The sequence below is a fragment of the Scardinius erythrophthalmus genome (genome assembly GCF_964197995.2).
Source record: "Scardinius erythrophthalmus genome assembly, chromosome: 12".
NCBI lineage: Eukaryota > Metazoa > Chordata > Actinopteri > Cypriniformes > Leuciscidae > Scardinius > Scardinius erythrophthalmus.
The window spans coordinates 36,471,829-36,499,713 of record NC_138232.1 but is presented as its reverse complement, the minus strand read 5'-3'; the positions used below and the strand labels follow the sequence as shown (position 1 = coordinate 36,499,713).

The window sequence follows — 27,885 nt, the reverse complement described above, 5'->3', positions numbered from 1 at the left end:
ATGATTTTCAGAAATCGCTTACTGCACCTTTAATGGCCCGAACTTGCTATGAAAACACAAATATGACAAGCATGACATGATTTTAAGCAACTTTATTTGCACACAACTTTGTTCTGCTCTCATAAATCCAGAAAAAGTTCATCTAATACATAAATCAAATAACCCTTAACTGCTCAATTGACAAAAAAAAAAAAAAAAAAAAAAGCATTTAAAAATAAATACAAAATAGCATTGTCTCAGATGCTGAAACGTGTTCTTGTTCTCATCTCTTCGGTGCTCTGCGAGGATCCCGTCCATAAGTTATGGTGGCAATGGGTTTTGGGCCATGACCTCCACCTGGTACTGAAGAAGCAGTGCCATTCTTCCAATGAGTGCGGTTCAAATGACGCCCACCTTTACCAAAGGAGGTCTCTCGGGGGACAGGAGAAGGAGAAAACACAGCAGAGCCGTTGGCTGGGAGGGGCAGAGAGAATGGTACATATTTCAGCTTATTCTGGCCAAGAATCACATATTTATACAGAGAGAGCCATCTGACTGACTGACATGTTAAATGAGCAACCACAGCTTGATTTGTTTTTATCCATTTAATTGTTAAAGGTACACTATGCAACTTTTTCTGTAAAAAATTTACAACATTTATATAATGAGCAAGTACATCATGAATCCATCTTCCAAAACATGTTTTTGTCTTATCCTGAATCGCTATGGTACACTTATTCTAAGTGTTTGTATTCAGACTATTTTAGACCGATTGGGAACCAAAAGTGTACTGTACCTTTAAGGGAACAAATGAAAATAAGAAATATGATTCCAGCCTATATCTTGATTTTGAGCTATTTTAGCTTATTTTGTCTCATTTTAAATCATCTTTAAAGGCCCCAATATTCTCCAAGAGAAGTCGAAGAATGAAGAGGTGTGATGTCATTCCGAAACAAATTGGGCCAAAAATAAGTTTGTTTCTAAAGTTCGAAACAGCTTGCGAAATCAAACTTTTTGGAAAAGTTCAGTCCGAGTGGTAAACCCCTTCGAACTACCATTGTTCCGTGCCGAGTACATAATAGGTAGGTGTGGATCTGAGGCTCCGCCTTCTTTGACGTGGAATTCTACTCTGTTAATTTCGTCAGACGTCCACGGTCCGCGAATAAAAACATAGAAACTGAAGTTGTAATTCTAATTGAGAGTAACACTGAAACTGTTTTTCATGTAAGCTGCTTGCTGTAAAGCAATATATTGTACAAATTGCTATATAAAAAATGTGACGTGACTTTACCGGAGTGCCGAATTATAAAGATGGTGCAAACATATCCACATCGCTATGATCAGATGCTTTCTTGCCTGCTATTTTCTCACCGCTGTCATTTTTAAAGAGTTTATTTTGTTATTGAGAGCAGCGCTTATATATTCATCTAAATGCCACTCTCAACAGCATGGGTGGCGTCGGGATGTTCGCTAACAGTACATTGCTGCAAAGGTATTTCAAACTTCTATAAGCAAAGAATGAAAATGAACTTCACGCTGAGTTTATCTTAAGCCATCTTGCGGGCCCTTGGAAATATGCTGAGGCCCCCTTAGGGGTTCCAGGCCCCTGAATTAAATATGATTATTTGCAATAAATACTGCCTTTGTCAAACAATCGTTCAAGGTTCTAAAGGGTCAACCTGTAGGTACAGCTGGTCCGGGATTCAGTATACTAGGAGCGCTGCCATGAGCTTCTGTTTTAACCTGTTAAGAGATAAAACAGACACTCATTCTACGCTCATCTCACTGTTCATGCCCTCTGAGCTGTATTTTTGCACTCACGTGGGTGTTGTTTATTTGGTTGATTTTAGCCAGAACCTCTGGGTTGGGCTCACTGAAATTTGGCACCTCCGAGAATATCATACAGAACCTTTGATCATGCAAGAAGGTACTGGTTATTGCAATCATCATTGTTTCAGAGAACTTCAGAGTGTGAAGACCTACTCTCCGATCTTCTGGAGGTCCCCTGTTCTCCCAATATACAGAGTAAGACATCCTTTGAACAGAGATGCATATCTGAAATCAAATGTAATTTTCTTTAACACAATGAAAAGGCTTTATTATGATTCGAAGCATTACTATTATTATTAACAGCCTAATAAACTTTCCTCCCACCCTCGATTGAGTCGGATGATGTCTCCGGTTTGTATCAAGCTGCCCACCTCGTCCCACACTGATATGGTGATGCTTCCGGTCCTGTCAGCTACTTTACATGAACGCACTTCGTGTCCGTCCTTTGTCTTAGACACTCGACCTGGTATATTTTGTTAAAGAAGCACAAACAAGGAACACACTTAAATGTAAGGCAATTGGCGAAGGCAAATTAGCTTTCCAAATAATTTTCATGTATCGCTTTTTTTCCCCCAGTTTCTTTAAAATAAATAAACCTTTTCTTCCCTGTTGTGAGTGAAACAGCTTAAAAAGGGGGCAAAAAAATGGGCAGGACCACTGATCTATATAATGACGTAATTCTATATAGATCAGTGGGCAGGACTTGATTTTGTCCATCGAGAACTGATTGGATCGTTGTGGTTTGCAATTGCAGTGATCTCATGTGAGTGACAGGTTGTCCCACCCTTGCACCAGTAAAAACGTCATCAGAAAAGAGAAGAGGTGTCACTCCAAGAAGGAGGGGAAGTTATTTTGATCAAAGATTATGAGGGCACATGAATTAAAAAATATAATGTTCACAGATAAATCATTTGCAATTGTGCAATATTCCATAAAAAAAATAAGAATGTCATTTTTGATTTCATGGTGACTTTAAACAACACTTAAATTCATTCATTCATTTAAACACAACTCTGTAACTGTGACTGAAATAGCTCACTCCTTCACACATTTGATTTATTCAGTACGCCACTGAGACTCAAACGACTCACAGAAAAGATCCAACTCAAAAAAAAGATTCGTTCACGGATTCACTACTGAAAACAATGTTGTCTAAAATATTTTTTATGGAAGTCAGCACGGACTTCAAGAATTGAAAGCCATTATACTAATCTTATTTGAAGTTATATAATGCTACAGTTTGTGAGAAACATTTTAAAAATGAGGACAGCAACGCAATCGTACAGGCCGCGTTTGGTCGTTTAAAGCAAACGTTTCCCACTTAAATACGACTTACCAGTTTCCAGGACGATGAAAACCAAATTAATATTTTTTAATCCAGGTTTAAGGTCTTTAATCAGACACACACTTTCGTTCAACGGGTTTGCCATTAAAAAACAAGGGGAAAAAATTAAAGGAAATCCAATTAAGTCAAACTGCCAGCCACCTTGGATCACCTACAATGACTGATTGTGCCAGGTATTTATATAAGCTAGGCTACCTGAATGAGATCAGATTTTAACGAATGTTCCAAAAGAAACGTTCCCCTTTAAAACTGCATAAGACAAATTCAGCCTTATTAACATATTAACTAAGGAAGGAAAGGAAAAACAAAAGTGCTAAATTGTTTACGTTAATTTTCCTGTAAGAACTCAAGTGATTAAAGTGATGTTCACAAATCAGTTTATTTGTGCGTTTTGTGTGGTTTGAAATTGTTTGAAAAGTTCCATGCTTTTAGTGGGAATCAAAACTAAATATCGTCACGAACAGGATTCGAACCTGTGCGGGGAAACCCCATTGGATTTCGAGTCCAACGCCTTAACCTCTCGGCCACCGTGACTGTGTACTGTAGATTTGTGAAAAACGCGCTATCTACTAACTTATTTAGCTGGTTAAACTTCTATTTTTTAGTTTGAATGAATTAAAATAAAAAAATGTAAACGGGGAATTGTTTAATCGTATAATGATACAATGATATACAAGCATTCATTTCGCTTGTTTCGTTTTCTGCTGTTTTAATTGAGTCCTCATAACGCCAGATGGCGCTAGTGCCCAAGGAGTTTTTCAAGTGTCATAGAGGGCGCGTTTTCAATTTGACCACTCTTCACGTTGAAACAAAAAGAATTACGACATACAATTAGATAATATGAATGTTCAGGAACAGATAGTTCAAATGCCATACAGTAGCTCTGACAAGAAAGTAAATCAACAATTCACCTGACCGTTCCCATGGCTCTGCAGATAAGAATCATTTGTTATTATCTTTGTAACCCCACATACACTGCCTGGCCAATAATAATAATAATAATAATAATAATAATAATGATAAAGGCAAATGCTTAAGAGTCTATCATTAGATTATTATTGATTATTATGTTTCTAGCATGTTATATGTTTGGCAACAGTTCTTCTAACCCTAATTGATGGAGTGTGTAGCTTTTCATTTCTTAAACAACTATGTAGGAAGACACATCATGGCCAAATTCCAGGATGACAATGTCAAGATTAATCAGGCTCAAATTGTGAAAGAATGGTTGGGATGAGCATGAAGAATCATTTTCACACATGAATTGACACCTCTGAGTCCAGACCTTAAATTCATTCAATTCAATTTGAGTCTTTGGGATGTGCTGGAGGAGACTTTACAGAGTGCTGGACTCTTGCATTGTCAATACAAGATCTTGACCAAAAATGTATGCCCCTCTTGATTGAAATATTGAGGAATATGGCTATGATGTGCCTTCCTACATGGTTGTTTAAGAAATGGAAAGCTACACTCATATGAATTGCTATAAACATAATAATCAGTGTAATAATCACTTTTTTTTCTTGGCCAGACAATTCTAATTCCAATTAAGTATCTAATATGAATGTGTAATGTTTAAGGTATTCAAAGTCTAGGTTTGAGTCTGTTTACGGTCATACTGTCATACAGATTAGCCTACTAAAGGAAAAAAAACAGGTCTTTGATAGCATACTAAAGATTCAAAGGAACAAGATAGACATGAAAAGGCATGTTTCAAAGTTTTTATTCATTTGCATTATAAGAACAATTTGAACAGAGCGTGAAACAACTTGGTAAACAGGTGTTACAGAAACAAGGTCTCGTCTAACTGAGCCATTTTCTTTGGCGTGAATCATAATGTTTCTAAAATATAACCAAGACAACACATAGCTCTCGTATATATTATGAAGTCATTGATGCAATTAACATCTTGAAGAATATGCAAATACAGATTAGGGATTACAAGCATCAGCAAAAATTAGTTAAAATCTGTTATATTTTAAAGAAGTAAAACCTCATCCCTTTTCAACTAAAAGAGACATCCACCCAAAGCGAAGATACACACTTTTATGTTTTTGTTCAGCACTGGAATACTGAAATGAAAATATGCTGGAAATAAACACACACACAAAAAAAATCCCACTTGCTCTGACTTATAATAAACACATATGAGAACCAAACTCTGTTTTCATTGCCTCACAATATCAACAATATCAAATCAGACTTGATTGGTCAGTGCTGCTCCTCATGCTTTTCTTTATCCGCTGACAGCACTATTTTATTTATGGATTTGTATAATAGCGAGTGATGATGTGTGCACAAATATCAGTTAACTGCATTTATTCCAAAGTGATGAGGGGGGTTTTGTATTTGCCCTTGTGCTATTCAGTTCTCACATTTTGAAACTCCAGTACAACAATCCAAACAGAATTTCACTTTTCATACTTGTTCAGGTGTCCATCACTTTCCACACTTCTCTGGCTAATTTGCATGCATCGTCTCCTTCATCACTTTCAGGCATATGCCTGTAATCCAGACTGGCTTCACAGTGCCTATTTCTCAGCCAGCACAATGCCAACGGGATCTTGAGAAATGGTCTCTGAAAAGAGCCGTACATCAAAAGCAGGAATGCTTTCTGAGTAAAGGTCCGAGACATATGTGGAGCTCAGGGGAGACCAGGATGCCCCACATAAGCTGCATTCCAGATTTGAAGCGTGTGTGAGCATGGCGTGTGCTCACTCAGGACAGAAAAAGTTATCTAAATGTTTATTAGCCACTACGAAGCAGAAATCAGAAATTATATTTGTAGTTAAGTTTAGGACAATACACTAGCTTTCTCACATCTTTTGGTCTCTATGTTTATGGGTTCACAGTACACTTAAAATTTAATATTGAGTACACTTTTTTGATAAATACAGAGATAGAACATGGCAGTGTATTTGTGCTGTTTAATCTCTAAAACAAAACTATGGAAGCTTGTTTCCGCCACAGAATCAAAGGATTTAAAAGACGATTGCGACTTTTTATCTAGCGAAAAAAGTCAGATTTGTGAGATAAAAAGTAAAATTACCGTTTTTATTTTTTAATCTGTGGTGCAAACAAGCTTCCATACAAAACCTAATTGGACCAAGGATGAAAATTATCTTGGTTGCATGAAGTTAATATCACTTTCAGCTGTGCACAGGCTGTTCCAGAAGAAATTAATTGTGGCATTGTGGGATGAAAACCAGGGTATGGTCAAAACATGTCCATTGAATAGATGGACTGTGCTTGGCATCCATTGAATCCTTTGGCTGTAAGCGATTTGTTTTACTTCGCCAACTTTCTCAGCTGACAGGTAGTCACCAGAGGAAGACAGAATGTCCAGTAATCCCAGCTGGAGTGGGTTTCTCACAAGCGCAAGTTTTGTAACAGAGTGTTGGATAAGACTAACTGATATGACTGCTTTCACATTCACTCCTGCTAAAAGACTAGGGACTAACAACAGCGATATGGGATTTATAAGCAAATGTCATATAGTTCATGAATTTTGCCTTTGAATGGACTGTATTGTAAGTCTATTTTCTGCAAGGACAGGCCAGATGTCTGGGTTCTTGATGGGGATGGCTGGCACTGATAAGGGAGAGAGTGTTTTCTCAGCTTAGGAGGGTGTCCTAGGGCTGGAATGGAGGGTCAGGACATTAGGATGCTTGTCCTACAGCAACACCCTCAGCTTGGCCTGCAGCTTCTGCTAGAGGGAGGTCTTCACTCTGCACTCTTTCCTTTCCCTTTTCTTCCTCTCCTTCCTCTTCATCCTCTTCCTGTAAAGCACTGTGGGACATCACTATCTTGGAGGCGTCCTGGGGCAGGGTCGCAGAGAGAGCATACTCCTCGCTTACATCTTCTGTGATCGACAGCTCAACCTCAGCTGTGCCATTCAGGAAGCTGGGCACCTCATCTTTCTCCATTGCCTCCACAGCTGCCTTTACTTCCTCCCGTCCTGGTTCAAGATGGGAGTGAACCTCTTTGAAGGACAGGTTTTCAGTCGGGCTCTCAATAGGGGCCAGTTCGATGGATGCAACAGCACTTGGCGAGCTCTCCGGTTGAGCTGAGTCCTCAGACTCCGGTTCCCCGTCCCCACTGCGGTTCTTCTTGATGTTGAAGGTTAGAGGAGAGACCTTGAAAGAGGTGCTCTTGGCACTAGGGCTCTTCTGGTGGTTCGGTGTCAGACTCTTCTTGATTTTATCACGCTTCTCTTGGGACACAATCTTGTTCATCTTCTTCTCAATGTTCTGCCTGGAGAAAGCCTTCTTCAGGCTGTCCACTTTCTTCAGACTGGAACGCTTGATCTTCTCAGCTCGAGATTTTTCAACTCTGGTTTCAGCTTCGAGATCCAAAACCCTCAAAATGTCATCCTCATCCTCTTCTGGTCCCTGCTCCTCATCCGAGGAGAGAGCGATGGTCTGAAGGCCCTCCTCTTGAGAACGGTTGGTATCAATGGCCGGGGTCTCCTCTTCCAGTTCAGGTAACGGTACAGGATCCTTCACAAAGACACTAGAAGGGATTTCATTTTCCTCCTGCACAACACAAATGAAAAAACAAAAAGAATAAATTATACAGTTCTGCCCATTTACAGCGTTATTTTCACACCACATATGATTGCTCTTAATACACAGTTCTGCCAAGTTTAATGCTATAAGCTATATAATGCTATATTTGATTGCTAAAGCCATATTATTTTAATACGCAATGGTTTCCACACAGAGGAATCCAAGTCAGTGCCGAATTAGCTGCCTGCAAGATTTGTATTTGGTTCCTTGGCAACCAGACTCTAAGAATGCTTATGATACAGCTGTCATGTGTTTGTGGGAGATATCTTCAATAGTTTCTACATAACATCATTCTCTATTAATGCCTTTAAGAAAGTCTTAAGATAATCAATCTTAAGACTTAAGTTTAGGTCTTCTTTTTAATCAGGATTTTAGAACAGGGTAAAAAGCTTTATGGTAAAGTCTGTAGCTTAGTAGCAAATTAAATTAATCTGACAAATTAATTCAAATAAACATAAAACCTCTGAAACCTCTCTGAAAATCTGTGTATTGGCCAGATTAAAATCACTGAGAAAAAAATCTTCTTATAATGTAGGCCTACAACAGGACATTTCCAGAGTTTTGTCTGTGGCTTTACAGCAGCCATTATGAAGGGGTTTTAAACAGTTGAACACACTTTTTGCTCTTAAAAGTATACTGCCAAAGAAATGTTCTTCATCAACACACCGTGACCTTTTATCATAGTTTCAAGAATTTGTCTTTTAAAAGATGATGCAGTGTCGAAAATATTCAAGCTCATTATGCTCAGCTTGTAATATGAAGTACTATATGGAGTGTTGATGTGTAGTGTGGATATACATTCCTTTAAATGACACAAGGGAACAAGAACATTTGGTGTGAAAAACATTGTGTACAGACCCTCTTTTCCCTGCTGGAGACAATCATAAAGGCTAAAGAATAGCGAGACGATTGGGAAGGAAGGCCAGGCATGACCCTACACAGCTCATATCAGAGTTTCCACTGAGTTTTGGAGGACAGCCAGGACAGAAAGGGAGCGAGAGTTGGGCAATTGGAAAGAGAAAGAGAGAACAGAAAGCAGGGAAGTCTGGTGTAGAGCTTTGGAAGGGAGCATAGGATGAGAGTCAGGAAGCATTTGGGGTGGAGTGTAGCAATGGGGACACCTGGACAGAAGCCCTGTTTGTCCACATCCCCCCCCCCCACACACCCACCCATCAGAATGTTCCATGGCATGTCAGAAATTCAAAGGAGAGCCTGAGAGCCTCGCTCTCTTAGCGATAAGACTCTAAATTCTGATACGGATGAGGTCACGTCAAACAGGAAACCTCCCAGTTAATCACTTTAACTACACTGTTTTCGATCAGTCTGAAATGTATAAGCACACAAAAATGTACTGCATTTGTACAAATGTACTATGAATGCAGATACCCCCTGTTTTTGGGCATACAGTACATGTACATATGCTTTAAAGAGTCATGAAACAGTAAACTACATTTTTTGACAAGATTTTAACAGAAGTATGTATGTTGCACATCATAGAAGAGAATGTTACCATACCATCGATTAGTTTTAATTGTAGGAGAAAACTGGTTCATTTGAAGCTGTTTGAATCAGACGCTGTTGTTGTGTTTTCAGTCTGCCCTCTTCCCCCTCCACTCTCAGCGTACCACGCCCACTTTTGGTGCATTTTTCAAAATTGTGGTGAGAACTAACAGGTGCTAAAACGGTGTTTCATTTACCCTTTAAAGGGTAGTTTATGCAGGAATCAGGTGTGTGCCTTTTTAATAGTTTTCCTATGTAAACATACTAGACTGCTGCTTATTTCTCAGTAGAAATGGCATAAGTTAATTGACATTTATTTAAATGATCAGAATGTCTCTCGTTTGCTACATCAGGCTCCATTTTATTGTTTCTGTGAACCCCCAAACCACACAGAGTTTAGGTATCATGCAGCAAAGGATATATCTAAACTCTCTTCAAAAGGTGAAGAGATGAAGGAATCTTAGTTGACAGAATGTTACGCAAACATTGAATTCGAACCTGCCTTGATTCCTCTTATCTCTTTATACTGCCTGCACAGAGCCTTAATGTTCACATCTGCTTTTCTAACATGATAGAAAGGTTGTGTTCCCCTCTGAACCCCCTGTTGTAACTCTGGCCTCTGAAGCTCTCTGTGTGTGAGGGAATGCGAGTTTGGCCTGTCAAAGTGGAGGGAGAGATTTGACCTAACAGAAGAGAACTAACAAAAAGGATACAAAATGACTGACGGTAATCTCTGTGGATATATGCAACATGCTAAATCAGGGGTGAAATACCGCTTTTGGGATTTAGTAGATCTGTCCACCCATGAAAGAGCTTTACTTTGGAAGGCAAATATGGATCAAAGGTATTGGTATGATATTGCTGGCACAGTCTGAGAATGAATCTGGCGGAGTGTCCTGCAAACTTTAACACATAATTTCCATGTTCCATCAGTCTCTCATCAGAGTTACCACAGCAAATAATAAACTTGGATACTTGGAGTTAAAAACATAGTAGAACAGTGATGGGAATAACGGCGTTATAAATAAACGGCGTTACTAACGGCGTTATTTTTTTCAGTAACGAGTAATCAAACTAATTACTGCTTCCTCCATTACAACGCCGTTACCGTTACTGTCAATAAAAATGCGGCGTTACTATAGTTGAGCTCACTGAAGCGGTTTTCATCCGAGTAGGCTCTCTCTCTCAGCCATAGGAGCTGCAAAGTTTTTTTCTCTGGTGTGTGAGTGTTTATGAGGCGCCGGACTGGACAAAATAAGCGAGGCGAATGTCGCGAGAGCGCTCGACCGTGCGCGAGAGAGACCGAGTGTGTCCGAGAACGCGTTTGACAGTGCACGGCAGAGACCGAATGTGTCCGAGAACGCGCTCGACAGTGCGCGAGAGAGACCGAATGTGTCCGAGAACGCGCTCGACAGTGCGCGAGAGAGACCGAATGTGTCTGAGCATAAATACTTTATTTATAAATAAATTACACATTTCAGCATTAGAATAATATATGTAGCATATTGGTATCATATGCAATGTTTTAATTAGTTTATATAACATAAACTCCAAAATAACCTGCAGGGAACGTTCAAACATATTTGTTTGGCGGTTGTGAACACGTGCGGCAAACATGACTAGAATTTGGCTAAAATAAATAACCTCTGATGATGACGTTCTCTGTAGGTTATAAAAATAAACCCACAAAAGATTAGATTGTATTATTATTATGTATGTTGATACATTGTTCAGTATTATATTGAGAGCACTTTTTGTTAAACTTACTATTGTGAGGAAGAAAAAACTAACTAAAACTAAAAGCTATACAGAATGTCTACCATTTGTAAAGGTGTGTGAGTTTTATTTTAATTATATGCACTAGTGTATGTGTATGAATATTTTTATAAGGCTACTATTTATTTATTTTTGGTACATTTCTTAAGAAGCATGATTTATTTTTAGACTTATTTGTTGGCCAGTTGTGGCCTGTGCAATAAATATTAAAAGTTCCAAACCATCTATTATTTTGTTGTTCCACTATAGTAATGATAATATTTTAATATTTAAGTTAATAGGTGTCTCTCACATTGTCCCACAGCAACATTAAAATAGTGTAGATTAGTGTACAATGTTTAATAATAATAAGATGTTCTATTTAGTGTCCATTTCATTCATTTAACATTTCACATTGGGGGTATCCAAGAAATTTCTTGTATTTAAACTTTTTTTAAGTAACGCAATAGTTACTTTCGCTAGTAATTAGTTACTTTTGTAATGATGTAATTCAGTTACTAACGCAGTTACTTTTTGTGAGAAGTAACTAGTAACTATAACTAATTACTTTTTTTAAGTAACGTTCCCAACACTGAGTAGAAAACAGTGTGACATAACATTGGCTGAAATCTTATATGTGAAAGCAAAGGGTTGGATAGGTTTTGCATTGTTTTTGCATTGCAGAGTTTCTTTGTTTAAGTATTAGCCTACTTTCTGTTGTGATAGGGTTGTAAGAGGTGTTTTTTGGTGAGGACCAGCTAGTTTTAGGAGTAACTTGAAGCATGTGTTTAAAAATAAGCATCAAAAAAAAAGTTGAAGCGATGCCAAATGATAAGATTTCGTGAATCAGAAAGAAGAATCACAAGGGAAATTTTAGAAGGGGAGCTTGTGAACAAAATGAGCTGTAAAAATAAAAGAATACTGTACACAGTCTTGTATAACAGTGATAATGCCTGTAATATTTGGCATGCCAGATTTTCTTTTCAGCTCCAACAGATCATGAATTAGATAATAATGAATGCAATTCATTTATAGCACCAAGTTAAAATTGTTACCATAGCAAGATCAAATAAACACGTTTTCTTCCTTCAGGGTCATACTTACAAATATTAGTATTACTCTGTATAATTTTTACTCAAACTATTATGAGCTTTTACTACATTAAGAAACTTGTAGGACCATTAGAATTGTGGCATTGTGAAAGTTATTGTGAACATTGTTATAATATAATTATTCTTTTCAATTTACAAATAGGCAGTACAACAAGCAATATAATGTCCTATAATTCATTAATAAAATATCTTTAGATAAATTAGTTAGAATTAGATAAAATATCTTTAAAATACAATAATGAGACTGAGACTGTTTTGCATAATCCTTTCATGTTCATTGAAATATGTCACTTTGAATAATATGTTTATTAGAAAATATTTTCCTTTTTTTTTATTAATATAGAGAGATTGACCCTTTAAGTCCAAGGCTTTTTTTTTAGTAAAGCTTAGATTGTATTGCACAATTTACTAAAAACTTTGAGAAGTCAATGCTGTGTATTGAGTTTCTGTGTTGTTTGGATGCTTTTGACATTGCTCTTTATTTGTATTTGCATGTTTTCAATTACTGTCCTCAAGTCTCTAAGTGGCAATCGGTAAGCTCAAATTGCTAATTTGGGAAAGATAATGCACTGAGCCACTGAACTAGCCTGTGTGGCAAGAAGAGTGTCTATCAACAGCCACTAAACTTTGTAGTTTTAACTGTAGATGGTCTCTGAGAATGAGAGTATGTGTTGACATTTTTATATATGTCTGAGAGCAGCTTGCGCAATTGTGCTGTTTAATTTGGACAGTTTATCTTGACAGGTTAACCAGGTTCAGGTGTGTCTCCGGAACCACTGTATTTGAAATAACTTTAGATGAGCTGCTTATGCTGATGGCAAAAACAGAAAGTAACAAAAGCCCCTCAAATTAAGTATTAAAAACCATAGAGCTGTTATAAACAGGTTAAAGAATCCCTCCTTATGGCCTCCAGAGACACAAGTTCCTGTTGTTTTCTCAGTGGGGAACCAAACAGTTCATTCCATGCATTCTGCCTTGTAGGTATGAGATCTGGAAATGACTTGTAAATGACTATAGCCTCCTCTACATCTACTTTGTCTTCTTATTCTTGGTTGTGTTTTAGACAGTGGTGTCACTAAAGAGCATACCTCATGCTGCGCAGCCTGTCAAATGATACTCTAGGTTTGATTCATTTGCTTACTAAACCGGTCCCTCTCGCCTTGGGCAATGTAGGCGCTTATGATAGCTGAGTTGATATATGTTTTCTCATATATGTACAATAATATAAGAGGATCTCACAAGAGGTAAATTTCTGTTACAGTTTATGGTTATTAAAGGAATCAATTTTTAGAGAGCATGTTTTGGTAAACATTTTGAGTGTGAGTCATTGCATACAATGCATGCTTTGTGCCTGTTCTCTTTGTGCAAGAATAGACTGGGTTTTATTTGATGTTTATTTGACCAGATGTGGTCCTAATAGACGCATATTACTCTTTGCCTGCTATTACTCAAGTTTCTCTGAGTCTTAAAGTGATAGTTCACCCATAAATGTAAACTATTAACTCCAAACAACAAAAAGCTTGCCCTTTCTTTTCAATATAATTAAGTTATATCAACCACATTTTACGGTACTTTTATACTTTAAACTTGAAAACTCTGTTCCTCATGAATAAGGCTAACTTATTCAAAATGTCCTTTTTTGTATTCCTGTAATGATCCCAGACTGGTTTTGTGTGGACTTTTATGTTATTTCCTGTTCTGTACATGTTTTGTAGTCCTTTGTAGTTTTTCTTGTTGATTAGTTATTTTATTGTTCCTAGGTGTGTCTTGTTTGCCAATTACACCTTGTGTATTTAAACTCCAGTGTTTCTTGTGTTCCTCCACAAATCTTATCCTTACGTGGATGTTTTGTTGGGGGTGTTCATTTTGTTTCCCTAGTTCCCATGTTTGATTTAATAATAATAATAATAATAATAATAATAATAAGGCGGAGCAGACAGAATGAGCACCCCAACAAAACATCCATGTAAGGACAAGACTCGACAAGGAACATAAGTGTCACGGTTGGCTTAGATAGGAAGATGAAGACAAACAGATTAAGATCAATATACAGTACACCTATTTTAATAAAAGTTCTCCAAAGCAGGCAGACAGACAGGCATATCTGTTCATAAAATAAAGCAATCAGGTCTCTTCAGAAAATTTATATGGATTAGTTTTACGATCTCTTAAGAACAACTTTTTGAAGCATCAAAGTGGTAGTTATTCGGACTGTCAATAGAGGGACAGAAAGCTCTCAGATTTCATCAAAAAGATCTTCGTTTGTGTTCTGAAGACGAACAAAAGTCTTATTGGTTTGGAATGACGTGGGCGAGTAATTAATGACAGAATTAAAATTTTTGGGTGATCTATCCCGTTTCAAATTTGTTTGTTGACAAATAGGAATAACCACTTTCATACTGTTTAGGAATTACTTTACAAAGCTAAAATGTATTATTTTATAAAGTGAAAAAAAAAAATTTTTTTTTTAAATGACTTGACTATATTAGTTTTGACAAGTGTATATCCATAGATATACACACACAGACACCTCTCCGTACCATGCTCTCTTCTCTCATTGCTGTCAGCTTTATCAGAGATGCTATCCAGTTGTTTTCCCAATAATTCACTTTACATTCTAAACACACTTGACATACGTGTCACTTTGAGGCCTACTCATGAAGGATTGGGGGGTAAATATTTGCTCAGGGGTGGGGTGTGGAGAGTAAAGAGAGAGATGTAAGTGGCTGTGTTTGAAGGAGTTGTATATGGTGGAGAATTATTTTCAAGCTCATGATATTTTTTTTATCATTAGCAATGCATTGGGACGTCCAGCCCCTATAATTCTCTAAATGTTTTTAATGCTTGCATTTCCCTTCCTGCTGCCCATTAACAACCCATCTGACAGGAAGCAGCTGTTTAACCTCATAAGCTCGCCTGTGTTCTCTGCTTTTGTGTCACACCAAAGGCAGGCCTGTAACCCTAAACATTCTCTATCTCTTTCAAAAATACACAGTGATTTTTGCAACACACTGAAAGAAAGAAAAGAAAATGGGTATATTTTTGCGTGGAGTGTTTAGTCGTACTATTTTAAAACTATGTTTTTTGTAGTGTGACCATAGTTCAACTGTTTCCATTTTAGTGTTTTCCAAGTAACAATAAAAAATTTTCCAAGCTTGTTTCTGGCACGGAATAAAAAACAAAAAAGGTAAATGTGACTTTTTATCTCACAATTCTTTTTTCCTCGCAATTGCGAGTTTATATCATATATCTTTATATACTTCTCAGAACTTGCAATATATATAAACAATAAATAAAACAGTAAGTTTCAATTACCTTTTATTTATTTATTCTAGGCAGAAACAAGCTTCCATTAGTATCATGATGACAAAGTACTGTTTTTTTCTCTCTGTTTCAGAGACCATTTGTGCTAGTTAGTTTGTTTGGATGCATTTCATTTTAATGAAGTGGTAGTTTAATGAAAAAGATCATCACAAAGAATTTTTCCTACAACTCTTAGTCTAATAGTTGTATAATTTAAAATATATTTTAAAGCTAGGTAGGTCATTTTGTTTGTAGCTTTTGGTATACGTTTGCTAACGGCCTTTTCTAAAGGTTGTCTTGAATGTAGTTGAACTATACATTGTGTAATTTGTACTGTAGCTTGTTTAGCTATAGGTTCAACACTATTTGTGTTCACAAGAAATGTACTGTGTGTGTGTGTGTGTGTGTGTGTGTGTGTGTGTGTGTGTGTGTGTGTGTGTGTGTGTTTTTGAGTGTGTAAGAATTCATGCGGAATAAAATAGTTGGAGCAGGACGGGGTGGGAGAGCTGAGCGGAAGAGGGTTTCCCTCTCTAAAAAAATCAGCCCTGGAAAAACTTCATGCAACAATGGCCATGTTTACATGTACACCAACCTTCTGATTATTGTCAGGAATCAGAGTAAGGAATTACATGGATTAAGGTGTTTACATGACATGAGCAACCCTCTTAAAACTAAACTATTACAATTATTCAAAGAAAAATGTTTTGTCACACTGATCCGAGTGCAAGAAATTTGATTAAACCCTATGCCTGTATTTTTAAAGCAGCACTAGGTAAGAATTCCGTTTTGGTCAAACAACGACCCCTAGAGTCGCTGTGGACTACTTGTATTTAAAGTCCGCGTGAACCGGAAGTTGCAAACGACTTTTCTCCAGTGTTGTGACGCATTTCCCAGTGAAACGGAATATTGAACAGAGGGCAGGGTTTTACTCTAGCGCTCCTCCTCTCCATCTCTGCTCATAACAGACTAACGGTTTGAGGGGAGTGGTTAAGCGTTGCCCAAACCAATTCCTCAAACCTACGTCATCAGAGAAGGTCCTCCAATGCAGAGGGGAGGGGCATTTTCAGATTTTGATTAAAGATTACGAAGCCAAAAATTTTTTTTGTGTGGATTGACTTGCATGGATGAATTGTTCACCACAAAACGATCAATTTAGGCAAACAAAGTAAATATGATCAATTTTGATTTCATGTGGACTTTAACGTTACTGTCGTAAATACCACTCACGCAGAGCAGTCTCTTCACTCACGGCCTGATCCCCTTCCCCCTGTATACCGGTCCCTGTTCAGTCGGATGGAAGCTGTAACGAGTGGAAAGAAGGTGTGGCCCCTTTAAGAGCTGCGCGCGCCCTGTTGAACTGTCGCAGTCTGTATTGTATGTGCGCCTCGAACACCCCGTAAGCGGGTTGTTTCTGTTTAATGCTCATTCTTGTGTTTGATGCTCATTCGATTGGGGAATAAACACAACGCGTTACAAATCGTCGGACATCGAACAAGCACAGCTAGCCTCCGAAGATGTCTACTAATCCATCAACAAGAACGCCAGGTGCTTTTTAGCTCACACTAACGAGTGAAAGCTTGTCTGAGTGATATACAATATAAGCAATATAACGTTACTTACAAGTCCACAGTGTTGCCAACTAATTTTCAGGGGAAGTTGCTAAAGGCAGATCAATTTGTTGCTAAAAGTTGCTAAATGATGTTGTGACGTCATTGTGCTATGACGTCATTACGTAATCGCAATGCAACACTACGCCATTATGTAATACGTAGATATTATTTGAAATGCTAATTTAGATTTGTTTGTAAAAAAAAATAAAAAAATACATAAATATATTATGTATACATACATGCATAGGCTACAGTATTTGTAAAAGTAATACAAACAACACTTTTTCATGATCAGATTTTTTCATTTTTAAATACAACATTGATGTTGTACAGTTAAACACTTTACAATTACATTTAACGTAGGCTATTTTCTTATCAACCAGTGAAACATGAAATGTGTTTAAATTATTTTGCCAAAAATGTGAAATGCGTGCTACTGCTGCCGCCAGCAGCCTCTGTGCCTGTAGCCCCACCCCTGCGCTCATTGTCTTTTGTTTTCCGGTTTTCACAGCGATTTCTTATACTGTCTATGGCGAATTGGCGATTTCCACATTTCCACAGCGATCTTAAGGAATTATGAATGAACTGCTCTGTCTATTTAGCTAGCTTGTACGTGTGTTGTTTGGATTAGAATCACTTTCCAAAAGTTGCCAAATAAATTAAAAAAATTGCTAAATTTGTTGCTAGGTGCTTTTTGAATAAAAAGTTGCTAGGGTAGTCTGAAAAGTTGCTAAATCTAGCAACAAAATTGCTAAGTTGGCAACACTGCAAGTCCAACAGCATGTGAGGACGTGCTGAGGGAAGTGAGGTAGCCTATGCCGTAAAGCAGTCGAATTTTGTAGTTCTTTTTGTTCTCGGGTTACTACCCGAAACCCGAAGTTTAAAAGTACGATTAAAAACGATACAGACCCCGTCAGGCTATGGCAGACGTGTCATTCAACCTATTGTAAGTCGATGTACCATCACAAGAGTCTTGGAAATATATTATGAAGGTTGAAAAGTTGCCTAGTGCTGCTTTAAAACATCTACTGCAATTATGGTTATGAGCACAATCACATTAACAATAATTGTATTCTGTTTTTATTAGTTTTATGAAACCACTGCCACTTATGTGGTAGGTTTAGTTTTAACTCTAACTATGCTGGTTTAAGAATGATTTTTTTTATATCCACTTCTTCTTACATGGCTGTCTAACTTCATTCATTGCATTCAATTTTCTCTCACATAATAAAATAATTTCAGGATTTCATGTCCTTTAGTCATTCATTTTTTCATTAAGTAGCTGCTGTAATAAGTGGAATAATGTGCAGTGACTGCAGTCAGAAAATCATTATTGCAAAATAAACCCGAACAGGGTGATCAGGAGTCCTGATGTGATTTATTACTTAACCTCTATTCTGAAAGAAGAGGTCGATGTAAGATCAGTGTGAAAGGGCATGGTTTTATTGCAGTTTTCTTTGTAAATGATGTGTAGTTTGTCTGCTGTTTCTGGGCGGTTTGCCCCAGTATATAGAATATTGTCCACAGGAGTTCCCATGGCATTGTGAGTGTGTATGATCTTCCCTCTGTGCTGGCATTGCTCCCTGTCACGGGACACACACAATAACAGCTTTTGTCTCTTCAGTGTGTATGTGTAGCCTATGTGTGTGTGTGTGTGTGTGTGTGTACTTAGATAGGACCAAAGAGCCAGAACTCTGTCAGTATTCATAACAGTAGTGGCAAAAGGATGTCTGTTTTTTGTAGATAATTACAGTGTATGTCCAGCTCAGGAAGACCCAGTGAGTGTTAAAACCTAAATTTCTGTCAGACACTGGTATACTGTATCACTTGCCTTCATCTGCTTCAATAATTTAATATTTAGCATATGACGCTATCACAGGTGTGCTTTTGTGCGTGTGTTTTTTTTATTTTTTATTGTGTACATTTTAGTGCATCTTCAGTATGCTTGTACTCAATTTTGATTTGATTGTCAAATATGGATTTACATGATTTGTTTGCATTTTCAGTTGATTCATTGTGGCTGTAGAGAAAAGGGAGTGAACACCTGCAGGCAGTGTGTTAGACAGCTGTCAGATAACTACAAAACATGAAGCGTATAGAAATGTACTGTGTAAAAGCTAAACTGAGAAGTTTTTTATATTTTTTTTTTACAACATGTGTAAAACATGTTCATTCTCCCCCGTGTGTTTAATATAATAGTTTTTCATTTAATCACAAATACAATGCTATTTACAAATTACTCTCATGAGTATTTTTAGTGAATCAAAAACATACAGTGTGACCAGTGCGGCCTGATTCCTGAAACAAGTGATTCTTATAAGCCGTCTGAATTAGTTTTAGAATTTAGAATTAGAAGCCTGTATTGATAACCCACCCCTAATAGTTGTTACTAGTCTCATGTGCAAAAACATGTTCAGTCACTTTCATGTAACTCATTTCACATGCTCATTCAGTTTTTAAACCTGTACAGTGAAATGCACCCAGAGACCATGTTTCCATTAAGGGTGTAAATATTTGCTTGGCTGTTCTTAAATTCTGTTACATTCCGATAGGATTCAATTTAATTATTTTGGTCGTTTTCAACAATATCGCAATGAATTGATATGTAAGGGATAATGTTATCCGCTTCGCGTCAGGGTCCTGATCAGCCTGTCGGGTTGTATTCGCTATAACAACCGCCTCGCTCTACATTATCCCGCTTATTACATGGCTACCTACCAAATAAATCAATAATTTGACACAAAATATTGATGTAAAAAGAGTTATAAAAACGATTGTATTGCTTCCGCTAAAGAAAATAGTCTGTTCCGTCTCTACGGTTAGAATCCTGCGTCCATAGCAACGCTCTGTTTTTCATGGCAACGGTGTGTTATACTTAGCAGCGGTCTGTTATCAAGAAATAACAGACGAGACCACATTCTACATTAGAATTCAACCAAGCATGTAATAAATATATATATTTACAGCCCTAATTTCTATATCCTTTCAAAGGAACAATTTAGCTTAACAAATGCCCTGTTCGTTAAAGTCTGTGAATGACTCTGTTTACCTCCTGCTCAGTAAGGCCAGATTTACAGTACAGTGTAACAGTGAATGGTGACCACAACAGTCACACATTTCATATTTGGAAAATAGATAATGCTTTTTATCTGCTAACCTTTGGGTGTTTTGTTGCTGAGGAATGTCCTAAAAAAAAAAAAAAAAAAAAAACTTTACAGTTGTCATTACAACTGTGTTTTCAGCCCTACTTGAGGCTTTATGACTTGGTTAACTAGCAGTTTATTGCTGTTTCTTTTTTCTCCTGCGTATTTGAGTTACTAAGTTCTTTGCTAAGATGGACTTCGAATTTGTAGCTCTAACATGCAGTTCCATATAGTTTGTTGTCAAATGTACACTGTCAGAAATAGGGGTCCCCCAAGGTAGCCTGCAATCTACACTAACGTACCACATAGGGCTTATTATTGGACCCCAAGGTACATATGTGTACCTTTTTGAGGGTCAAAAAGCATTAAAAGGTAGGCTACATATATGTACCGTTTCTTTTAAAGGTTAAGGTACAATATTGTACCCTTGAGGGTACAGCCCCAGTGACAAGCCATTGTACCCCTAAAGGTACAATTATGTACTTTATTTTCTGAGAGTGTATGCAGTGTGTTGTGAGAGATGAGATGTGAGTTTGTGTAATTTGCACATACGTTGAAAATATCTCTGAGCAACCATGTTGTAAATCTTTATTGCAATGAAGCCCTTTTCTCATCTATTCTCGTTTTCATATCACCCCCAGTGCACCAGTGGGAACTGTAACAGTAAGCTAAGTTTGGAAAGAGATAATGCCTTTTTGATGGACAATGGAAAACAAACACTATTGTCTCCTTTCTTTCTGCCTACAGGCCTTCTTGCACTGACACTTTTCTCCCCCTCCCCCCCTCTCTCTCCTCTTTCTGGAGAGGCACAGATAGCCTTATTAGGTGATAGTGAAGGGCTAGTTGTAAAAATATTCCATCTTGCACTTTCCTACTCTAAATTTGGCTTTCAGTATGATGAAAATTGAAGCATTATGCACTGATAGTTATGAGATGTTGTGCAGCTATAACACAACCCATATGTTAAGTTGAGAAACACAGGGACAATTAGTAAAATGTGTTCATTGAAAGTTGCATCATGATCAACAATCACAAATGGAATGATGTTTGATTAAAGCAGACTTTACAAGCTCTGTCCTCCTTTTCTCTTTAGTGGCTGTGGTGACCAATGTCTTGATACATGTCTCATGGAGCTCTAATCGATTGTGGTTACTGGCCTATTTATATCATTGGGAGAGTAGGAGAGACTTGCTCCACCTCTGGAATGTGAGCATTTGAGTTTCTGCTTATGCAAGAACAGCGTTCTCTCTTGCGCATGCAGTCCGCCTAAGGGGGAGCCAAGCACCCCTAATCCCAAAGTAGCAGGGGAAGATAAAAGTGAAAAACACAGGCAGAGAGGGTGTGTTGAACACCTGAATGTAGCTATGGAGATGAGGAAATAAAACTGAGAATGTGTTGACTTGACTCTGTGTTGAAACCACAGAGATTTCTGGCTTCACCCGAAAGTCTTTTTCATTTTTTTGTGAAGCTTGTTTGTTATAGTATTTAAATGTGAAACATTTGACTTGAAAAGTTTCTTTGATTCTCCTGCTGAAGTTGTGTCTGTTTAATCGGCTGAGGATAGTTTCAGTACTGGTCAGATCCTATCATTCCTCCGAAATAAACATAGGCTACCCCAAGGGACAGCGGAAGGGGGTTTAATGAAGGAACATTAAAAGACAATGACTGTTGAGGAATGTTTGTGTCTGTCGGGCATGTCTGATGGAAATATAAAAGCACACACTTTCCTTCCATGTCTTCCACTGTCCCACCCATCCTAACTACAAGAACCCCATGGCTGGATTAAACACATTCCCTTAGACCAGACATGTCTGAACTGCTTGGCAAATGCTTAGAAAAAGAAGTTGCGAGCCTGAAATAATTTAGACGATGAAAATCTCAACTGTCGCACTCTGCAATTAGATTTCCTTGCAAATAAACAACGTAGTTGCCATAGCAACACACACAACATTTTTGGCCAGCTTTAACAAACAGCACTCTGTCTGTGACGGCAACTGTAGAAACTGTTCTCAGAAAGAGTGCTCTCACTGTTTAAAGCAGAGTGTAAAAGCTGAGGGCTTTCACACTTTCATCAAAAGCAATTTACCTTCCCATCTTTTTAAACACTCTCTTCGCACAGAGATGGAATGTTGACTTTCTGAAAATGTGTTTCGCTGGGCTCCCTCTCATTCTTTACATCATGCACTTCTACAGAAACCACACAGTTGGTAAGAAAGAGGGGAAAATGGAAGGCCTCTCTCGGCACTCTCTGACTTTGGAATCACTGAGTCATTCGGTTGATTGCAGGTCTTGCAGTAAACAGCAGCTAGCCAGTGTAGCATAGCACATTTCAGCACGGGTCTTCTGACAACAGGATACACATTACGCTGCACTGTTGCTGATCTCTGGACACACCTTCTATTCAAGGCTATTGTGCTTTAAATAATAGCTTTTGGCTAAGCTTCAAAACAAGCCTCCCCTATTGACTCTCTCTCTCTCGAGCTCTCTAGCTCTCTCTTAGTTTGGAGCCCCAGCTGCCCCCCCCCCCCCATATAGGGATGAGTCAAGTACAAAATTTGCAAGGACTTATGATAGTTTTGACTAGGTTTAACCATCCCAGAAGCACTTAACAGTTTCGATAGTGTTGTCTAAGCTTTTGACCCCAAAGCATTAGCCAATCTATTCCACCCCACCTCATACTGACCTTAAGTGACATCACACCCTCTCACGCATTGCTTTCATTTTTACACTCTGAACTATGACCCTTTTCTCCTGCTTTAGAAATGGACCCACCCTGAGGGAGGCACATGTTAATAAACTAAGATCTGCTAATGACATTTAGGTTCATTAGACTCTACTCAGCTGTGTAAGACTGTAATATCGCTGATTGTTAACAGAGTTGGAGACAGTTGAACTTGGTTCAGTGAAATCCGACATGCAACAATGAACCCTCGCACAATGCAATCATTCAGTGTCTTCACCTGAGCATATCAAATACCACACCACCAACTGCCCCCCAACACACACACACACACACACACACACACGTACACACACTGTACATTTACCTGAAAGATGAGCACTTTGAAGTTGTTCCTCTTGATCAGGGTAGCGTGGTTGGCCTCCAATTTCTTCACTTGGACGGCCTGCTTATCCATCTTGTCCTTGACCTCTTTCATGTGGACGCTGACCTTGCGGCTCTTCTCCAGGAGTTTGCTGACCGTGTTGGAGGTGGAAGTGTGACTCTTGGAGAGCTTGGTCATATCATTCTGGATGCCCCTCACTGCCCCTTCCATCTCGACCTGTCTCATCTCCATCTTGTGCTGGTTCTCTTGCACTGTGTCCAGCATGTTCACCAGCTTATCTAGAAGTGTCAGGACAGTGATGGCATTCACTTGGCCTGTGGGTGAAGCTCCATCTCCAGGTAGAGCGCCTGTGGTGCCCCCAGCCAGAGCTCCAGGGCTACTAGGTTCTCCGCTAGCGGCATAGATAGCGCCAGTGCCCAGCTGGGAGAGGCTATGGGTGGGTGAAGACTGAGTAGGGCTGGGGCTTGGCACCACCAGCTCCTGATTCTCATGTGTGCTGATCATGCTGCTCCTCTCTGCCTGCACTGCATCTTCTCCCATTCTGAGGCTGTTCTTGGTCTCGACAGATAACTTCACTCAGGAAAATTGTCTTGTTCTTTACCTTCTCCTTTAATTGAGCTTGTCTTGCTGTACCGGGTTCCCCTTCCAGTTGATTTTAGTGCCTCCACGTTCTTAAAGCTTTAATTCCTGTTTACAGGCTTGGGAATAACTTTTCAGCTTCCAGGTTCAGTGTTCCCACCCCTTTTTGAAGATAACCACACTCTTACTCTATTCACTCTCTCTCTCTCTCTCTCTGTCTCTCCCTCCCTCTCTGGTGCGATTAGAAGAGCTGCGTAGAGGCTTCCCCACAGCTTAAAAAGGCCATCCACACCCTATGGGGGCGTAGCTAGGTTTCCATGGCATCTAGCCCGGCCCATTGGTGAGGGAGTTATGTGTTTGCATGTGTCAAGTGCGAGTATATGGGTGTGTACAGTGGAACATGAGCAACTCTCTCCACATGGAGTACCTCCCCCTAACTCTCTCTCTCTCTGGCTCTCTAGTTCTGTTTATATTGAAGAGAGCAATAGTATATTAAGAGTCATGTTTGCAGAATGAGCTCATCTGTGCCAGAGAAATAAAGAGGGAGAGTAAAAGATAGAGAAAGGAAGATAGAACAAAGGTGTGTGTTTTTCCCCATTGAGTAAAGATTTGCTAAACCATGTTTTGGAGAAGTTTTCTATGTGTGCATAGAGGTACACAATAATGTATGTATATGTTTGCTTGTATTTATTTTGTAAGAGCCTTTTCTTACAGTTGAAGTCATTCTAAGTTTATTCTGGAAAAAATGTCACACAAACAGTTCTCAAGCCGTTTGAGTGGAGTCATTTTTCCTGTCTGCAGTTGTAGCAACAGCATGGCGAAACTTCACATATTCAGAACTGGAAAACTTTGCATTTACATTTCACTATGCAGGGAAATATAGTGAATAATAAAATCACTGTCATCATGAAAGAATTCTTAAAGATGGTGGGAAAACTTTATTGGGTGTTTGCCTCTTATACACACAAAGACAACGTCTTAATTGCTCCCATTTCCTCCTTTCTGCATTGTTATACATGCCTCCATTATGTCATCTTCCCTCCTTTTTCCTTTACAGGGTAATGGTTGTGGAAACACAGACTTCTGAGAGAGGAAAAGAGTCCATTCACGTTCCCCTTGAACTCTGACCTGTTCTCTGGGGATACTTTACATGCTCAGATGGATTACATAACACATTATCATAGCATACAAGCACATGAATTTTGGCAAAGGTCCATATTGGATTTTCTAAATGCAAAGCAGTTTACAGGCAAGTGTGTGCTTGTTTAGTGTTGGGCTAGTGCAGTAGTAAATAACATTGTCATTTACAACCTTTCATTAATTAGCGAATAGCAGTTTAACATGCATTGCAGTGACAACAAAAGTGGAATTAAGAGACAGATTGAGATATAGGGTGAGAGAAATGCACCTGGAAAGTTCTTCTGCCTGTTAGGATTACATTTAAAAGGGTGGGGATTCTTGCCTTATCGACTTTTGTCTCCATTGTTTTCCTTCCGGGGAACTTGTATCCTGATCTCTTGTTTTTCATGGGAATTCCTCAAAAGGCTTGAAGGTACATAGCTCGGATTATATATCCATTATAAATGACTCGTCGCCCCCTGGAGAAAACATTATGTAATTGCAACATCACAGCACAAAAACAAGACCAATGGAATGTTTGGAATATCACAGCTGTTTCTTTGGAAAGTCTTACAGTGAAGTGACACAAGGTCAGTATATGGCAGTTAATACACCACTACACCCCTTTTACACAATAGGAGTCAAAGAGTATTATTTAAATGAACCCTCACAAAATGCAACCCTCAACCCAAAACAAAATGCTTGTGATATAATTTAATAATGTGACATTGTGGAAAACCTGGGAGGTGAGGAAGTAAAACACAGAAGTTACCCAGCTTGCTTGTGTGTGAAGAGTAGAGGCTGGTGTTATATATCACCAGTATGAGTCAGTAGTAGAATTAACTAAATAACCCACACAAGCAACTTCAAATTTAAGAAATATTCCAAGTTCAGTACAAAGTTTATTGTTCCAAGTACAGTAAATTTATCGAAAGATGATTATTTATTGAAAGCATAAAATCTTGGCTGATAATGATGCAAGAAATGTGTCCTGGAAGGGTGGCCACATTTTGTTGTGGCCACAACTGAACTTGTGGAAACTTGTGGAAACACGTATCCATCTCATGTTGTGGGCACAACTGAACTTGTGGAAACTTGTGGAAACACGTATCCATCTCATGTTGTGGCCATGAGATGGATACGATTAATAAAATATAATCGTATAAAAAACACCTGACAGACAGCGTGGCATTAATACATAGCTACGTAATTAGTTGATTTTACACATTGCTCTAACGAAATAAGCCTAATTCTTCACACTTTTTCTAATTCTAACACCTTTGCTGAGACACCCGAGTCTTATGGGAACGACTCTGTTTTTGTGTTTTTATTCTCTACATATTTATGGCTAAACCCGCACTCCATTATCTTTATTGGTTGAAGTGCTTTTTTGTAGAAAAAAGCATTTAATTTGACCTGCTTTCCATTTAATGATTCTACTTATTGGTCTTTACAGCATGCAATTTGTCTACTTTTTTTTTTTTGAGACACCCAGTTTAATATTTGAGTTTCTGATAACTGACTTTGACTTACCATCTTATCACCTTCACTTTCTCATAGTTTCTTATAGTGTCATTATCTTAACAGACCCTTTTTTAAAAAAATGTTGTGTGATGTTTCTCAACCTACACCATGATTCATATTTATTTGCATTTTAGGATGAAGATCTGCTGAGACAAATGTGGAGAATGAAAAGGTACTTTGCATGCCCATTATGCCTTTGTCTTATTTTGTGTAACAGTTTACTTGTCGGTCTCTTAAAAGCCTGCTTTTGGCTGCTTTCTACTTTCAAATGGACCATCAACTGAGAAAAATGCTTTTTGCTCTATTAAGAACATGTACCAGCGAGGACTGATGGACCATGATAACCAGCCAAACCCTGACCCCTTGGAATACTGTTTAATGGAATGATTTGTAACTACAGTGTTCTATTTCAGTTAATCTAGCTGGTGTTTTCTAGAAAGTATTTTATGAGTTTTGTGTTTTATCTGAAGCTGAAATTGGGTTTTGCCAAAACAGTTTCTGTGTGAAGTATTTGATATTTTAAAAGTATTATGTTCACACAGCGCACACAGCCCTATTTCTCCCAACAAGAAGATATGTCATTCAATAAATGTGAAAACAAAGTATCTTGTGTGTTACTGTTTTAAAAAAGTATATTGTTGTAAATTGTTGTAAGATATTCTGTTGTAAATTTAAAAGTATGCATTATGTAGAAAAGTTAAAGCCTCAGGGAAGGAAGCGGGAACCGGCAAACATTCAATGAAACTTTAATCATAAAATAAACAAACACAAACTAAAGTAAAGCGGCAGCCCGTCATGGACGACTGCTGCATGTAGACATATAACAAAACACAGCGTAAAATCCAGGCCTGGTCCTCTCTCGTCTTGCACTGTCGTCACTCCTCCTTTTATCCTTCCGGATCTCCTTCCGTGAGACCCGAGACCGGTGTGGCGCTCACATTAGCAATCGCTCCACCGACTTCGCTCCGGTCCCACAGCTCTCGGTCCCGCACTGCTTGCCACATGTTACTTTACTAGTTACTTAGAAAAAAGTAATCTGATTATATAACACGTGTTACTTGTAAAGCATTACCCACAACACTGCTTTCTTCTAAATTCTTCTCAAATTAATTTACTGTAGAAAGTACAAGATCTTTTCTATAGGTTTTTTCCAGGTTATATTATTTTTGCATAATTTTTAACATAATTCTCACCATATAAAACACTGATTAGCATTTTTCACACACCATGCAGCGAGAATCTCAAGAAGTGTATTTAGACTATTAACAATAAGAGGACAGAATATTAAAATTCCATTCTCATATTTTATATATTTAAATAATTCATGCATATGATATACAACAAACTGCCCCTTCAAACCTTTTGTCTCCTGTCTCGATTATTTTATTACTCTTTCTCTCTCTCATTTGACTGAGCTCTGTGTCTAAAGCCAATGTCTGCATTATTGATTTAT

General features: G+C 38.2%; 2 protein-coding genes and 1 long non-coding RNA gene across 3 annotated transcripts; 1 reads left to right on the top strand and 2 right to left on the bottom strand.

Annotated features, from left to right (window-relative positions):
* Nucleotides 1-16: 16 nt before the first annotated feature.
* nabp1b (nucleic acid binding protein 1b) lies at nucleotides 17-3,405 on the bottom strand. The gene is made up of 6 exons (XM_081380632.1): nucleotides 3,146-3,405; nucleotides 2,134-2,272; nucleotides 1,963-2,034; nucleotides 1,801-1,888; nucleotides 1,659-1,722; nucleotides 17-453 (listed from the first exon to the last, which is right to left on the bottom strand). Exons 1-6 carry the CDS (start codon nucleotides 3,237-3,239, stop codon nucleotides 263-265), a joined length of 648 nt encoding a protein of 215 aa, XP_081236758.1. The 5' UTR covers nucleotides 3,240-3,405; the 3' UTR covers nucleotides 17-262.
* Nucleotides 3,406-4,860: 1,455 nt separating this feature from the next.
* cavin2b (caveolae associated protein 2b) lies at nucleotides 4,861-24,163 on the bottom strand. Its single transcript, XM_081381409.1, has 2 exons — nucleotides 23,193-24,163; nucleotides 4,861-7,689 (listed from the first exon to the last, which is right to left on the bottom strand). Exons 1-2 carry the CDS (start codon nucleotides 23,748-23,750, stop codon nucleotides 6,814-6,816), a joined length of 1,434 nt encoding a protein of 477 aa, XP_081237535.1. The 5' UTR covers nucleotides 23,751-24,163; the 3' UTR covers nucleotides 4,861-6,813.
* A 95-nt stretch (nucleotides 24,164-24,258) lies between these two features.
* On the top strand, nucleotides 24,259-27,026 carry LOC308700064. Its single transcript, XR_014031268.1, has 3 exons — nucleotides 24,259-24,369; nucleotides 24,847-25,498; nucleotides 26,567-27,026. It is a non-coding gene; the product is annotated as an uncharacterized lncRNA (long non-coding RNA).
* Nucleotides 27,027-27,885: the final 859 nt, after the last annotated feature.

What these genes read in the sequence shown, in the direction of transcription:
- nabp1b (XM_081380632.1), bottom strand. Translation starts at nt 3,239, where the DNA reads ATGGCAAACCCGTTGAACGAAAGTGTGTGTCTGATTAAAGACCTTAAA. An exon ending in ATCATCCGACTCAATCGAGG is followed by an intron (nt 2,035 to 2,133) that starts GTGGGAGGAAAG and finishes ATTTGATTTCAG; the next exon opens with ATATGCATCTCTGTTCAAAG. An exon ending in GACCTCCAGAAGATCGGAGA is followed by an intron (nt 1,889 to 1,962) that starts GTAGGTCTTCAC and finishes GCATGATCAAAG; the next exon opens with GTTCTGTATGATATTCTCGG.
- cavin2b (XM_081381409.1), bottom strand. Translation starts at nt 23,750, where the DNA reads ATGGGAGAAGATGCAGTGCAGGCAGAGAGGAGCAGCATGATCAGCACA. An exon ending in TCAAAGTGCTCATCTTTCAG is followed by an intron (nt 7,690 to 23,192) that starts GTAAATGTACAG and finishes TGTGTTGTGCAG; the next exon opens with GAGGAAAATGAAATCCCTTC.